Below are 12,804 nucleotides of genomic sequence, written 5' to 3'. Positions count from 1 at the left end.
GCCCAATCTTATTATCTTAAGTTCTCAACAAATAAAATGAAGTCTGAAGAGAGCCTAGTGCGGAGTGCCCAAATATTTATACCTGAACCTCAGAACCTGATACGGTGAGAATGAGAATCAGACTGAGAGAAAGAATGAGAGAGGCGGAGAAACCGAGAAAGCTTGCTTGAGCAGTTGAGAGAGGCGGTCCAGCCGTCCAGGCGGAGGAAGCTTGCTGCCTTGCTTGAGCTGTTGAGCAGATGAGAACAGTGGAGGCGGAGAGCAGAACGGGTTAATTTTTCAATACTTGTGGATTCAAATGTCATATACCAAATGCATACAACCACAGAAAAAAGACACATATATACATGCCAATAACTTGCTAAATTTCTTACGCATATATATATGAGGCACATTAGAGCAGGATAATGCAGGAGTATCTATTTATTCTATTTTGGTAGAAACGCTAATAAGTAGGAGGTATCTTAAGAACATGTTTGAGTTGATGCTGTAACCATTTGCTCCATGGTAACTCCAGCATTGCACATGTTAGCAATTGCTCGCAAGTATTGCGTCCCATATTTGGATAATGATCCACAATATTTCTAATATGTACTTACCTGTAGCATGAAAACAGTAAAATATTAACATCAAAGTCATGAGGCTGCCAATTTATCCACACATCAAAGTAGGAAATAAGGACCTACAAGCATCTTAAAACAATTCCAGTCATCCACAATAGGTTGCCCACTTGGCCGAACAGTCTCCAACACTTTTGAGCTACTACCATTTCCATACAAAAGCTCCCCAATATGATTTATACTCTAGTCCACATGCTTCCTTAAAGAAATCTCATCATGTAGTTGCTTTTGAGCTTCAAGCTTTTTATGGGAGCCTACAGGGGCTTTACGGTACTGACAAGGACATGTGATTCTTACTTTTGTTTTAAGATTAAAAAAAAAGAGACACATTAATTAAAGAACCTATGTGAAATTAACAGTGATAAGTGATTGGAAAAAAAAAAAAAAAACCTTGTTCCAGAAATAAAGGAGATTCGCATCACATTGGTTAACAACCCTTAGAGTTGATGGTGAAGAAGCATATTCAACAGAATTGTCATTATCATTGGCAGGATTTGTACCCATGTAAGAGTAGAGGCATTCATTACTTAGTTTCTTGTCTCCGTATTGCATTACATGAGAACCTTGATGTGAAAAACCATCCCCTTTTTCTGTTCTACTTTGAACCTGTAATTGCAGCAACAAGATTTCAGTAATAGGTGATCAGTCAAAAGACATAGTAATTAGGAGGTCTAACAAGAAGATCTATTAGGAAAGCTCTTTATTTATTTTAATTTTTACAAGCATATTCAATGTATAATTAAAAACTGTCTACAATAATTGACCTGTTTTAAGATTCAACAATGACATTTTTAACATGAGGTTTTGTAAAACATTCACTAGATGTAATGTTTACCACTTCATATTGCTCCTGCAAAGTTTCCTTGCGCAGATCATGTTTGTCACTGCTCCAAGTTTTCAAGTTCCAAAAATTAGCGACATAGCGAAAAAATAAAAATAGCGTCAGGTTTAATATAAAATCATTAGAACTAATAGCACATTATTTGGTTTAAGGCAATGTTTTCAGGGAGGTTATTAGAATACATTATTGTTATAATGATACAAAATATTTCATACCTATCCTCCAACCAGGAAACACTATATAAGTCTCCCAAACATGTGTTATATTCCACCTTAGGAGCTTCAGGTTCATCAGGACAATATGTTGCAAAACTATCCTCAGTTGCATTTGATGCTGTAGTTGCATATATGTCCAAATTATCTGGAAGAAGGCCCTCAAAAATACTCCCAGACTCACAAGCTTCATGGTAAAAATACCTATGATTTTCATAGTAGCATAAAAACCATTTTAAGTAATTGAACCCCAAAATGATAAATACACTAATCAAGCTACATATTATAAATTAGTCATTCTTGAAGGAATCAGTACGATATGTCGATAACTTACCATGCTTTTGTAAGCTTTTGCTGCATGCTTCCTCTTCAACACGTCATTAAGATCGTCGGCGAAAACAAATTCACCATTTGGCATCACTAACATACAGTATGATCAATGATGGACTCATTATCTTAGTCATTTGCAAAAAAAAAAAAAAAAAAAAAAAAAAAAAAAAAAAAAAAAAAACCTTCAAATTATTGTATTGTAACTAGTTTGAAAATTTTACTTTAACTTAGTGAGAATAATCATGATATTGTATTATTCAATCCAAATTTTGGTATATAATGGAAAATTACTAACCTAGTACCCCTGGACCTCCATGGTCGGTATAATATATGAAAATATGGTCATTTGGTCCGCTATCCACAACCTTACCACTACCACCAGTGAGGGCACTTTTGTTTCCAAGAATAACAGCATAAAAGTTGTTTACATTAACATGTTGTCCTGTATAATCCTACAAGAAGAAACATAAATCAAAGTCGAATAAGTATGGTTAAATGTTAATATATGTAATAAACGAGCTCATAATTGAAAATTGTATTAAGTATAATAAAAAAGACCTTGGGCACTCCTTCATAAACATCATCCCCATTCGGTTTGTTGATAATCACACCAGGCCTAAAGTTGTTTTTGTCAAATGCAATATCATCATACATGAAAACAATGATATTCTCATCTTTTAACCCACCTTTCTTCAATAATTGGTATGCATGACATACATCAGCCTGCATTTCCAAAATTGAATAGAAATTACTAAGCTTCTTTTTTTTTTTTTTTTTTTGTGTGTGTGTGTGCGCATGTGCGCGCTAATGAACAAAACTTAACTTATATTTTCAATACAAGTATAAATAATATTGCCAAATGTACACTTGATGTCTATAATTTTCGTAACCACGTGACCCGGCAATTAGAACCACCCATCTCTTTCCACAGAAATTAGTGTTACAACTAGCATTATTACTAGAATCACCATTGAAATCCAGTACTTCTGATGGTAATTTGGATGCATATGTGACAGGCATCAAGCTCTCATCAACAATCAAACATGAAGGTGTAAATAGTATAAATGCAAAACGCCCCCAACAAATCATTGTGGTTTAGACAACCTGTAAAGGACCATGTTTAGAAGCTGATATTTAAATAGAAGTAGTAATAATTTTTGTTTATCTGATAGTAGATTGGTACTTATTCATTAAACAAAAAAGAAGAAGAGAGATATAATTGATTGGTGTTGACCAGGGCCGGCTCAACGAATTTAGACGCCCTAGGCGAAAAATTTAAACAAGGCCTTTTATTATATTTAATTATAAATTCATATATTTTTTTCAATTAAAATTTTATCATACCACTAAATCTGATTAAAAAAAAAAAAAAAACCGTGTAAGATTAGAAGTAGTAATAATTTTTGTTTATCTGATAGTAGATTGGTACTTATTCATTAAACAAAAAAGAAGAAGAGAGATATAATTGATTGGTGTTGACCAGGGCCGGCTCAACGAATTTAGACGCCCTAGGCGAAAAATTTAAACAAGGCCTTTTATTATATTTAATTATAAATTCATATATTTTTTTCAATTAAAATTTTATCATACCACTAAATCTGATTAAAAAAAAAAAAAAAACCGTGTAAGACTAGGATACATGCTTTAAGTGGGTTCCATTCTATAGTCTACTAGAAAATACTAAACTTGATCTACTAAGCCTAGCCCACCATGCATCCATACCACTAAATCTGATCTATAAAAATAAAAATAAATAAAAATATAAATAAATAATGTGTAGGACTAGGATCAATGCTTCTAGTGGGTTCCATTCCATAGTCTTCTAGAAAATACTAAAGAAATCAAGATTTAAGAATAAAAACAAAAAAGTGTAAAGAGTAAAACAAAAGTTAAGCCAAAAAGGGGAATGAAAACTTATCAGCAAAGATAATTCCATGAAGAAGACCAAAGAGGCAAAGAGAAGAGAAAACAAAAAAAATGAACTTGAAATGAAGATCTGTGAACACACCAAGTCTATTGCCAACACCAATTGATGAGTAAGCCAACTAAAAAGAATATTTTTTTTTAGAATCAAGATGGAGAGAGTGAGTTTTTTTTTTTTTTTTTGGCCTTTTTTTTTGCTTTGTGAGAAACAGTTAGAAATAACTTGTTTCTTTTCAATTTTCAATTAGGGACTAAAATAATTTGAGCGGGCTTTAAATCTTTTGGGTGGGCCTTACCCTTTTTTTTTTTTTCTTCTTCTTCAGATGAGAAAGCAACATTATATAATATATTAGTACTATTGGGGACCTCTTACAAGTGGGGCCTTAGGCGATGGCCTAAATGGCCTATAGGTTCAACCGCCCCTAGTGTTTAGCTAGGTAAATATATTATTTATATAAAAATTACATTTTATAGAACTCTTACATCTTAATTATAACAAGATAAATGAAAATAATAATAATAATAATAATAATATAAAATCTAGCAACAAAAGTAGAAATTTGTTAATCTTTAAATTTAGAAAAAGGCTAGATCTTAAATATTTTGAAGTAAATCAATCAAATAAGAGATAAATGGATGAATGATTGATTGGCTATGTACATTAAAGAGATGTAACTCGTAGGATTGATAAAGAAGATACAATGCAACAATTTCAAATATATATACGAGATGGGTTTAAGTTATACCTAGTGTAATTTCATAATAGTTACACATTTTCTAAACCATTGATTTCAAAGAGATCTAACATTTTTTGGAATGCATATGATGAGATTAATTATCAAAAAAAATAATGAAAGAGCAGATGAGGTAGGGTAGATAAAGAATGTAGAGAATGTTTTTGGGAATAAGAGATAAATATGAAATTTATAAATAAGAAATAATAAATGAGATGGTAATTAGAATAAATGATATTGTAATTAGCATTAATGAGTAGAAATTGTGTAAATGATACTGTAATTAGCATTAATGAGATGGAAATTTATTAAAGTGTAGACTAGGTATAACTTGAACTCCTCTCTCTCTCTCTCTCTCTCTCTCTCTCTCTCTCTCTCTCTCTCTCTCTCTCTATATATATATATATATATTGTGAAAATATTGTGGTACCATTTCTAAATTGTATTTTTCCTTTCTTTCTTTCTATCATCCATACGTTTCCTTTTTCTTTCTTTTCTCTTGATTTTTCTCCACCACACATGTATACCCATTATCTCCATCCTCTCCTTTTTTTTTCTCTACTTTCCACTTCATTCTAGAACCTCCCTCTCTCTTTCTTTCTCTAGCTCTCTTTCTCTATTTTCTTTTTCTTTTTCTACTTGATTCCAAAACATTATCCAACTCTCTCTATGATAAGAAACGGAGAAAGAGGTAGAGAGAGAAAGAACAGATGGGTTAAATGGCTCCGCTCCGCCGCGTCTTTGCTCCGCTCTCTGTGCTGTTGCGCCTTCCGCTCCGCCGCCACTGCTCGTCTTCCTCTCCAATGCAGCCCAGATGGTAGATGGCTTATGTCTTTTTTTTTTCTTTTTTTTTTTTGTTATGGTTTGATTAATTTTAAGATTATATTTTCAAGTTTGTATTTTGATTATGCTTGAGTTTAGAGATGTTTGAGAGAAAGATGTTTGTGTTTGTAGCTGTGAGAGGAGAGAGAAAGGGAGGAAAGAGAAAAAGTTTTTTTTTTTTTTAATTCAACCAGTATTATTTTAAGGAAAAATATTATTTAGATATGCTATAGTAATTGCTACAGTGCAATCCATGCCTGGAGAGCTACTGTAGCAAATCTAAAAAAAAAAAATTGGAGATTGAAAGGTTGTTGCTGTTGGAGGGATTTTTTGTTGTGAACAGTGACTTTTTTCTCCAAAATTTAGAGATAGACAACCTGCAAGTGATGCTTTAATGTCTTTATACAAAGGGTTGTGTTAACGGACACCTTACGGTGCCCATTAACAACACACTTTTGGGTTACTTTTTCAGCTTTTGGCAGTTTTTCAATTTTTGGCAACTTTTTATTATCTTTTTAGTAATTTTTTTGACAACTTTTTTTCTTTTTTTAAGTGAAACTAAAAAAAAACCAACAACAACGCCGTTAACGGTACTGAACATTTTCCTAAAGGCAAATGTACTATGCTTGATAGCTGTCAATTGGCGAAAACGAGTGACCAAGAAAACTCACTTTCAAAGATTCTTAGGAGGACCCAGATGCATTGTTATTATTGCTGCTGACTGATTATCTCTGCAACTGCATTCAGCAAAAAAAAAAAAAAAAAAGATTATCTCTAACAACTGTAATACAAAAAAATGTGGCCCGTACTCCTTTGGACAAATGTCAAATAATTTAAAAATAGACCGGTGATGTGACTAGACTACAAAAGTATGTAACAAAAGTCAACAACTTGACAAAGGGCCTTCCCACGAGAAATTATTGGTTCCTCTTAAATGATCACTAATGTGGTCCTCCTTGCTCCTGTCAGTCGATAGAAAAGTGCCACGAGGCCATTTTTTTTTCTGATTCAGCTCTACATCAGCACTTACTCATTTTCTTAACTCTTGTTAACAACTAAAACCAAGGTTAAAACTAAAACAAACTCAGCAACCCAAACCTTCTCACCCAATTTTTGAAACCCAAAATTTTATTTTTACCCACTCAATCCTCTTCCCTCTCCCTTCCCGCATCATTGGACGAGTCTTTCAAACAATCTTACGCTGGGCTTTCCTTCTTCCCCTTGGATGAATAGTGAATACGATTGAAGAGTTCATCCATCAAAACAAAATATTTTTCAATGAGAAATTGCCCTTTTAACAACATTACCAATAATTTGCCCTGATACTCAATGAGAGAGGCACTATTCAAAAACAATTCATATAATTAGGAACAAGCTCAAACTCATCAACAAGTTGCCTAACAATTGAGAAATTTTATTGCCAAAATGTACAAAATTTACAGTGAGATCCAAGCACCAAAAACAAAGATCAACCTCATCTGTAAACACAAAAATTATTTGCAAATATAATAACTAAAAGCCAAAATAGCTAATATAGCCTAGTGCTGGAACCATTGAATCTAGGCAGGGCTGCCACGATTATTCACTTAATTATGCTCTAATGTCCTTCTTTTTCTTTTTTCTTTTTTTTCTTTTCTCATTTTTTTTATATACATTTATGTATAATAAAAGTGAAATATTTGACTTTTTATGATCACTTCTATTGTGTCATCTGACTACATAAGTTNTTGGTGCTGATATTTTATAAACGTTATATAACACCAGATCATGTCCTCAAAAATCAAAATAGTCCCGTACACCTACCCCCACATCTTGGTTTCTGGTGGTGGCCAGTAGTGACCACCAAACCCAAAAGAAAGAAACAATAACCAAAAGAAAGAGAGAAAATGAATGATTCTTAGAGGGTAGGTGGCTACTTGCTTATTCTATAAACAAGTAAACAACGACTTCCTATTCATATAAGCCATCAAATTCACCAACCATCTCTCCCTCCCTCTCTCTCTCTCTCTCTGTTTCTCTCTGTGTTGTGAACTTGTGAGAGAGTGATCCATGGCTTCTTCATCTCTCTCAATTAAGCCATTTCTCGGGTCCTCTAGAACCCACAACTTCTCTCGACTGCCCTCAGATCTTCGTCCCTCTCCACACATCTCTTTCCGTTCATCTAAACTCAAGAAGCTCCGTCAGTCTCTCTCTCTCTTTTCTGCTTTAATATTATGCAAGTTTGTCATTTTTACTTTAAGCTTTAGTGATTACTCTATATGTTTCAATATGGTTTCTGAATGTTTTTTTCATATGCAATGCCAATTGATAACTATCGCTGAGTGTATATTTTTTTTCAAGTCTTAAGGCCTAGAGTTCCCAAAACTCATGCCCATTTGTAAAAATATAAACTTTGGTACAATTTTCTTCTACCCAAGTTTATAAAAGTGGTTATTTCTTTGATTTATGCTCCGGTTTGAATTGGGTTGAACCCAATTTGCTTTTAGAATAGAATTTGATATGACAGATTTGGGTTTTTTGATTTAACAATAATGGGATTGGAGAATAGGACTAAAAGTTGAAATTTTGGATTCTGACATGGTTATTGCTGAATCACAGAGATTCAGGCTGCTGGTAGTACATATGGAAACTATTTTCGTGTAACAACTTATGGAGAATCTCATGGAGGTGGTGTTGGTTGCATCATTGATGGATGCCCTCCTAGACTTCCCCTATCAGAAGCTGATATGCAAGTTGAACTTGACAGAAGGTATTGGATGTTGTAGACTTAGCTTTTGTTCTATTCATTGCTGATGATAATGTGTCCTTTACTTATATGTATCTCTTTGTTGTGTGTTGGAAGAAGTAGTTTTAGGTACTGGGGTGCTGATTTCTTTTGATGATGAAAATTTTCTTTTCGATGATTAATTTGTAGAAGTTTTTGTGTCCAGGAGGCCAGGTCAGAGTCGGATTACTACGCCAAGGAAGGAGACCGATACATGCAAAATACTTTCAGGCATTTCTGAAGGTTAAGATTTTTGTCTTGGTTATTATTCAGATAAATTTTGCTTTTGTGGTGCTCGGCTAAAATTCTTGTTTTTTTGGTTGTACACATGATTTGTCAACTGCAGAAGTAACTACTGGCACACCAATATCTGTATTTGTGCCCAATACTGATCAGAGAGGACATGTGAGTATTTGATGCTAGATGATTAAGTCATAATGGGTGTGAGGAGGAAATGTTTATGAAGATAAACAACTGCTTTGGAGAGTTAACATATTTTTGGCATTTCCTTATAAAATTTTCAGGATTACAGTGAAATGTCAACGGCTTATAGACCTTCTCATGCAGATGCTACCTATGACATGAAATATGGTGCAAGAGCAGTGCAGGTAATGTCTTTTGGCATTGAAGTTTAATGGCGCTAAGCGCATTTTGGTAATTTATTGCACCTAATTTATCTGAATTTAATTTGTAAATGAAGGGTGGTGGTAGATCTTCAGCAAGAGAAACTATTGGAAGAGTTGCTGCTGGGGCTGTTGCCAAGAAAATCCTTAAGACCCTTGCAGGAACTGAGGTGTGTTTATTTTGTTGAGTTGCAGGCTCAAACTCTCTTCGTATCCTGTTTCTTTATGATTACAAGGACTCTCTGTGTAATGCAGACACCTTGTTGTTGATTTTCATGAATCTGTTCTCTCCTTGGTGTGTTTGTCTATTAATGTAGTTCCTTTCATGTGTAATTTCTGAATTAATTGCATACTCACTCTATTGAATACCTGTTAGTATTGGAAGGAAAATCATGATTATAATATGTGAAAAATTGTGGCTGTCGCAAAAGCGTAAGCTATTAGGAAATGGTGAATTTAATCACATAACTATAATTCTAAAGCACTCCCACTCACCTATGGGCCCAAACTCTTCCTTGATAAGTGGGGTCTAACGCGAGGGATTCTTAACTTTTTGTAAGGGAGGTAAAGTAGAGACATAGTTCAAACCTAGACCACCTGCTACGGTATCATAATAATTTACCACTTATCCCAAAAGGTTAAGTTATTAGCAAAGGGTGAACTTAATCACTTAACCATTATTTTAATAATATGCATGAAGAGCTTAGTTGGTTTGTCATTTAAAAGATAATATTATTTATTGAACTTGGTTCCTCTTATAAAAAATGTGGTTGACCCTGATTTTTTGATGAGGATAGACATGGAGACAACTCCAATTTAAATGGGATTAAGGCTTAGGTTGAGTTTTTTGATAGGTAGATAGTGGGGGAGGAAGAGGTGGGGTTTGAAACACAAACACTAGGCACCATGAAGGATGCCATTACCACCGGGTATCATTGAACCCAAATTAAGGTGTAGTTGAGTTGATGAGTTAATTCCACATACCAAAAACGAAAATGCAGGTTGGCTCAGAGAAGTTTGAATTTGACCGGATGCTGACATTGGTAACTTACTATAAGTTCACACACACATGTTTATGAATTGGTATCTCTTAATTTCCCTAGGCGTGTTTCTGTTGGTTGGGTGATACAAATGTTATTTTCTTCCTTTTCTAACACCTTTTTTCCCTTGTCTTCAGATTCTTGCTTATGTCTCTCAAGTTCACAATGTTGTACTTCCTGAGGATTTGGTTGATCCTTACACTCTGACTCTTGATCAGGTAATAACTGATGTTAGGTTTAAGATCATTTTGTTATAATCCATCCAAAGCAATAAACGTATGAATGTTGTTTTGACACGTGGGGGCTAGTTTCCTTGGATGTCTCATGAATTTTTGGTATGTTTGTCAACTGAAATGCCATGGATTCCTCTAAAACCGCAATGCTTTGCACTGATATCAGATAAATGTTTGTATTGCCAAAATTTAGCATTTGTTTCATGAATCTATACTTTCTCTGATGGTATGTCAATTAAATAGTTGGTGCTTCACACTGCACACTTCTGTGGAAATGCATGTAAAATTCTTGTAGTTTATTGATGGAATCACCCTTAAGGTGAACTAATTAAAACCTAATCTAATTTAATTCTAACTGTGAAAGATATTAATGTTAGAATATGAAGCTTGTTAGGGTTATCTAGCATGACTTGAACAGAAACACTGTTGATAGTTTTAATGACAGTTCTTAACATTCATCCTTGTAAGGACAACATACATGAATTCAATCTCTCATAAATTATTTTGTTTTGAGCATTGGTTTCAAATAATCAGTAGGTACAGCAAAGTATCAATACCCTTGCACTGTTATGCGTAATAATAAATTGAGTTTCCGATATTCATGCTTCATGATTTTTTTTTTCTCTGGCTTAATTTGATGTTTTCCTGATCAATTTTGAACATTCATTAGCCTGACTATATACTGTATGAAACATTACCAGATTGAGAGTAATATTGTTAGGTGCCCAAATCCAGAATATGCTGAAAAGATGATTAATGCTATAGATGTTATCCGTGTGAGAGGGGATTCTGTTGGCGGTGTTGTCACTTGCATTGTGAGAAGATGCCCACGAGTAAGAACTCTCTCTCTCTCTCTCTCTCCCCCCCCCCCCCCCCTTTCCTCTCCTCTGGGCTGTGTGGTATGTGCATGTGTTTTTCTTAATTTTTTATAAAGCTTTTACTGAAGGTAGAAATTACTTTATTGCAGGGGCTTGGTTCGCCAGTCTTTGACAAGCTTGAAGCTGAGCTGGCTAAAGCTGCTATGTCGTTACCTGCAACAAAGGGCTTCGAATTTGGCAGTGGCTTTGCAGGTTGAGAAACTTACAATGCACTTTGAGCACAATTTCCTTCACAGTTCTTAAACTGACCTGGTTCACAGGAGAAATTTTACTTGAGAGGATATTATTTGCATGGGATTATTGCATCTTAAGTGTGTTCTGACAGTTTGACTCTGAAAACCTTTGTAGGTACAACCTTGTGTGGGAGCGAACATAATGATGAGTTCTTCACTGATGAACTTGGAAGAATCAGAACAAGAACAAACCGCTCTGGTGGGATTCAGGTATGTATTGTATAATTGAATTAGTTTTAAGATGTAGAGTGAATTCGCTAAGAAGGTTCATTGAGATGGCTTATGTTGACAAACAGGGAGGAATATCAAATGGGGAAATCATAAATATGAGAATAGCTTTCAAGCCAACGTCTACCATTTCAGTAAGCTCTCTCTCTCTCTCTCTCTCTCTCTTACAGATGCTTGCATATGCGCAATAAACACTGTTATGCTTGATTATTCTTTTTTGAGCTGCCCAATTCACTTGCATGTGATTTTTATTTATTTTTAAATGATATTCTTGTTGGGGCTCATAGAGCTGTAGGTTATAAACCTAATCTACCTTCCTCTGGAATGTATGTCACAAAGTAAACCCACTGGTTCTACTGTTTCGTTGTTTGAAAAGCAACTTTTTGTATGGATGCAGCATATTTTCACCTTACATGGTATTTCATGTTAGCTTTCTGATATAAATAATATCCATTGGTATATATATGTTGATGCTTGTGCAGAGGAAGCAGCACACAGTGACTCGAGAGAAAAAAGAAACAGAACTCATTGCTCGTGGCCGCCATGATCCTTGTGTTGTTCCGCGAGGTATTTCCCTGTTTGCTAGATCAAATTTATTCATCACCTTTAATATATATATATATATATATATCCCGAAAAGATGACGATCCTTCACATCATAGTGACCAGGATCCCCCCTCTCTTTTCTTAATGATTTACATCACATTATTTATAAAGTGGTTAGAGACTAGTCCACAAAGGGCAGAATATGTGGATATGGAGATTTATAGAAACTCCCAAAAATTGAAAACTGTGATATGCTGATATTGCAATAGCAACAAAGCTTTAGTCCCTAAATTTTGGAGTAAGCTATGATTTCTAAACAGACTAATCGAAGTGGGCCACATGTATTAGAAACAGAGAGAGAGAGAGAGAGGGAGGGAGAGATGGTTGGTGAATTTGATGGCTTATATGAATAGGAAGTCGTTGTTTACTTGTTTATAGAATAAGCAAGTAGCCACCTACCCTCTAAGAATCATTCATTTTCTCTCTTTCTTTTGGTTATTGTTTCTTTCTTTTGGGTTTGGTGGTCACTACTGGCCACCACCAGAAACCAAGATGTGGGGGTAGGTGTACGGGACTATTTTGATTTTTGAGGACATGATCTGGTGTTATATAACGTTTATAAAATATCAGCACCAATAACTTGTCCACAGCAATTTTCTTAATTTGTGTTCATAAATGGGTCAGATTAAGGGCATATATTTTAAAATTTTTATTGAGAATTGAAAAAACTGCCAAAAAGTTTTACAACTTTTTCAATTTCTTAAATTTTTTTTCTAA

The 12,804-nt window shown here is 34.4% G+C and overlaps 1 protein-coding gene and 1 pseudogene across 1 annotated transcript; one reads left to right on the top strand and one right to left on the bottom strand.

The window, feature by feature from the left end:
- Nucleotides 1–464: 464 nt before the first annotated feature.
- Nucleotides 465–3,092, bottom strand: LOC136062526 (vacuolar-processing enzyme-like; annotated as a pseudogene).
- Nucleotides 3,093–7,306: 4,214 nt separating this feature from the next.
- On the top strand, nucleotides 7,307–12,140 carry LOC112000022 (chorismate synthase, chloroplastic). The gene is made up of 12 exons (XM_065761649.1): nucleotides 7,307–7,661; nucleotides 8,081–8,231; nucleotides 8,413–8,489; nucleotides 8,593–8,651; nucleotides 8,771–8,854; nucleotides 8,947–9,039; nucleotides 10,047–10,127; nucleotides 10,844–10,975; nucleotides 11,110–11,212; nucleotides 11,369–11,463; nucleotides 11,550–11,615; nucleotides 11,964–12,140. Exons 1-12 carry the CDS (start codon nucleotides 7,532–7,534, stop codon nucleotides 12,123–12,125), a joined length of 1,233 nt encoding a protein of 410 aa, XP_065617721.1. The 5' UTR covers nucleotides 7,307–7,531; the 3' UTR covers nucleotides 12,126–12,140.
- Nucleotides 12,141–12,804: the final 664 nt, after the last annotated feature.

This window comes from Quercus suber, unplaced genomic scaffold (genome assembly GCF_002906115.3).
Source record: "Quercus suber isolate HL8 unplaced genomic scaffold, Cork oak 2.0 scaffold_424, whole genome shotgun sequence".
In the NCBI taxonomy this organism is placed as follows: domain Eukaryota; kingdom Viridiplantae; phylum Streptophyta; class Magnoliopsida; order Fagales; family Fagaceae; genus Quercus; species Quercus suber.
This window is presented reverse-complemented; position numbering and strand designations above follow the sequence as displayed.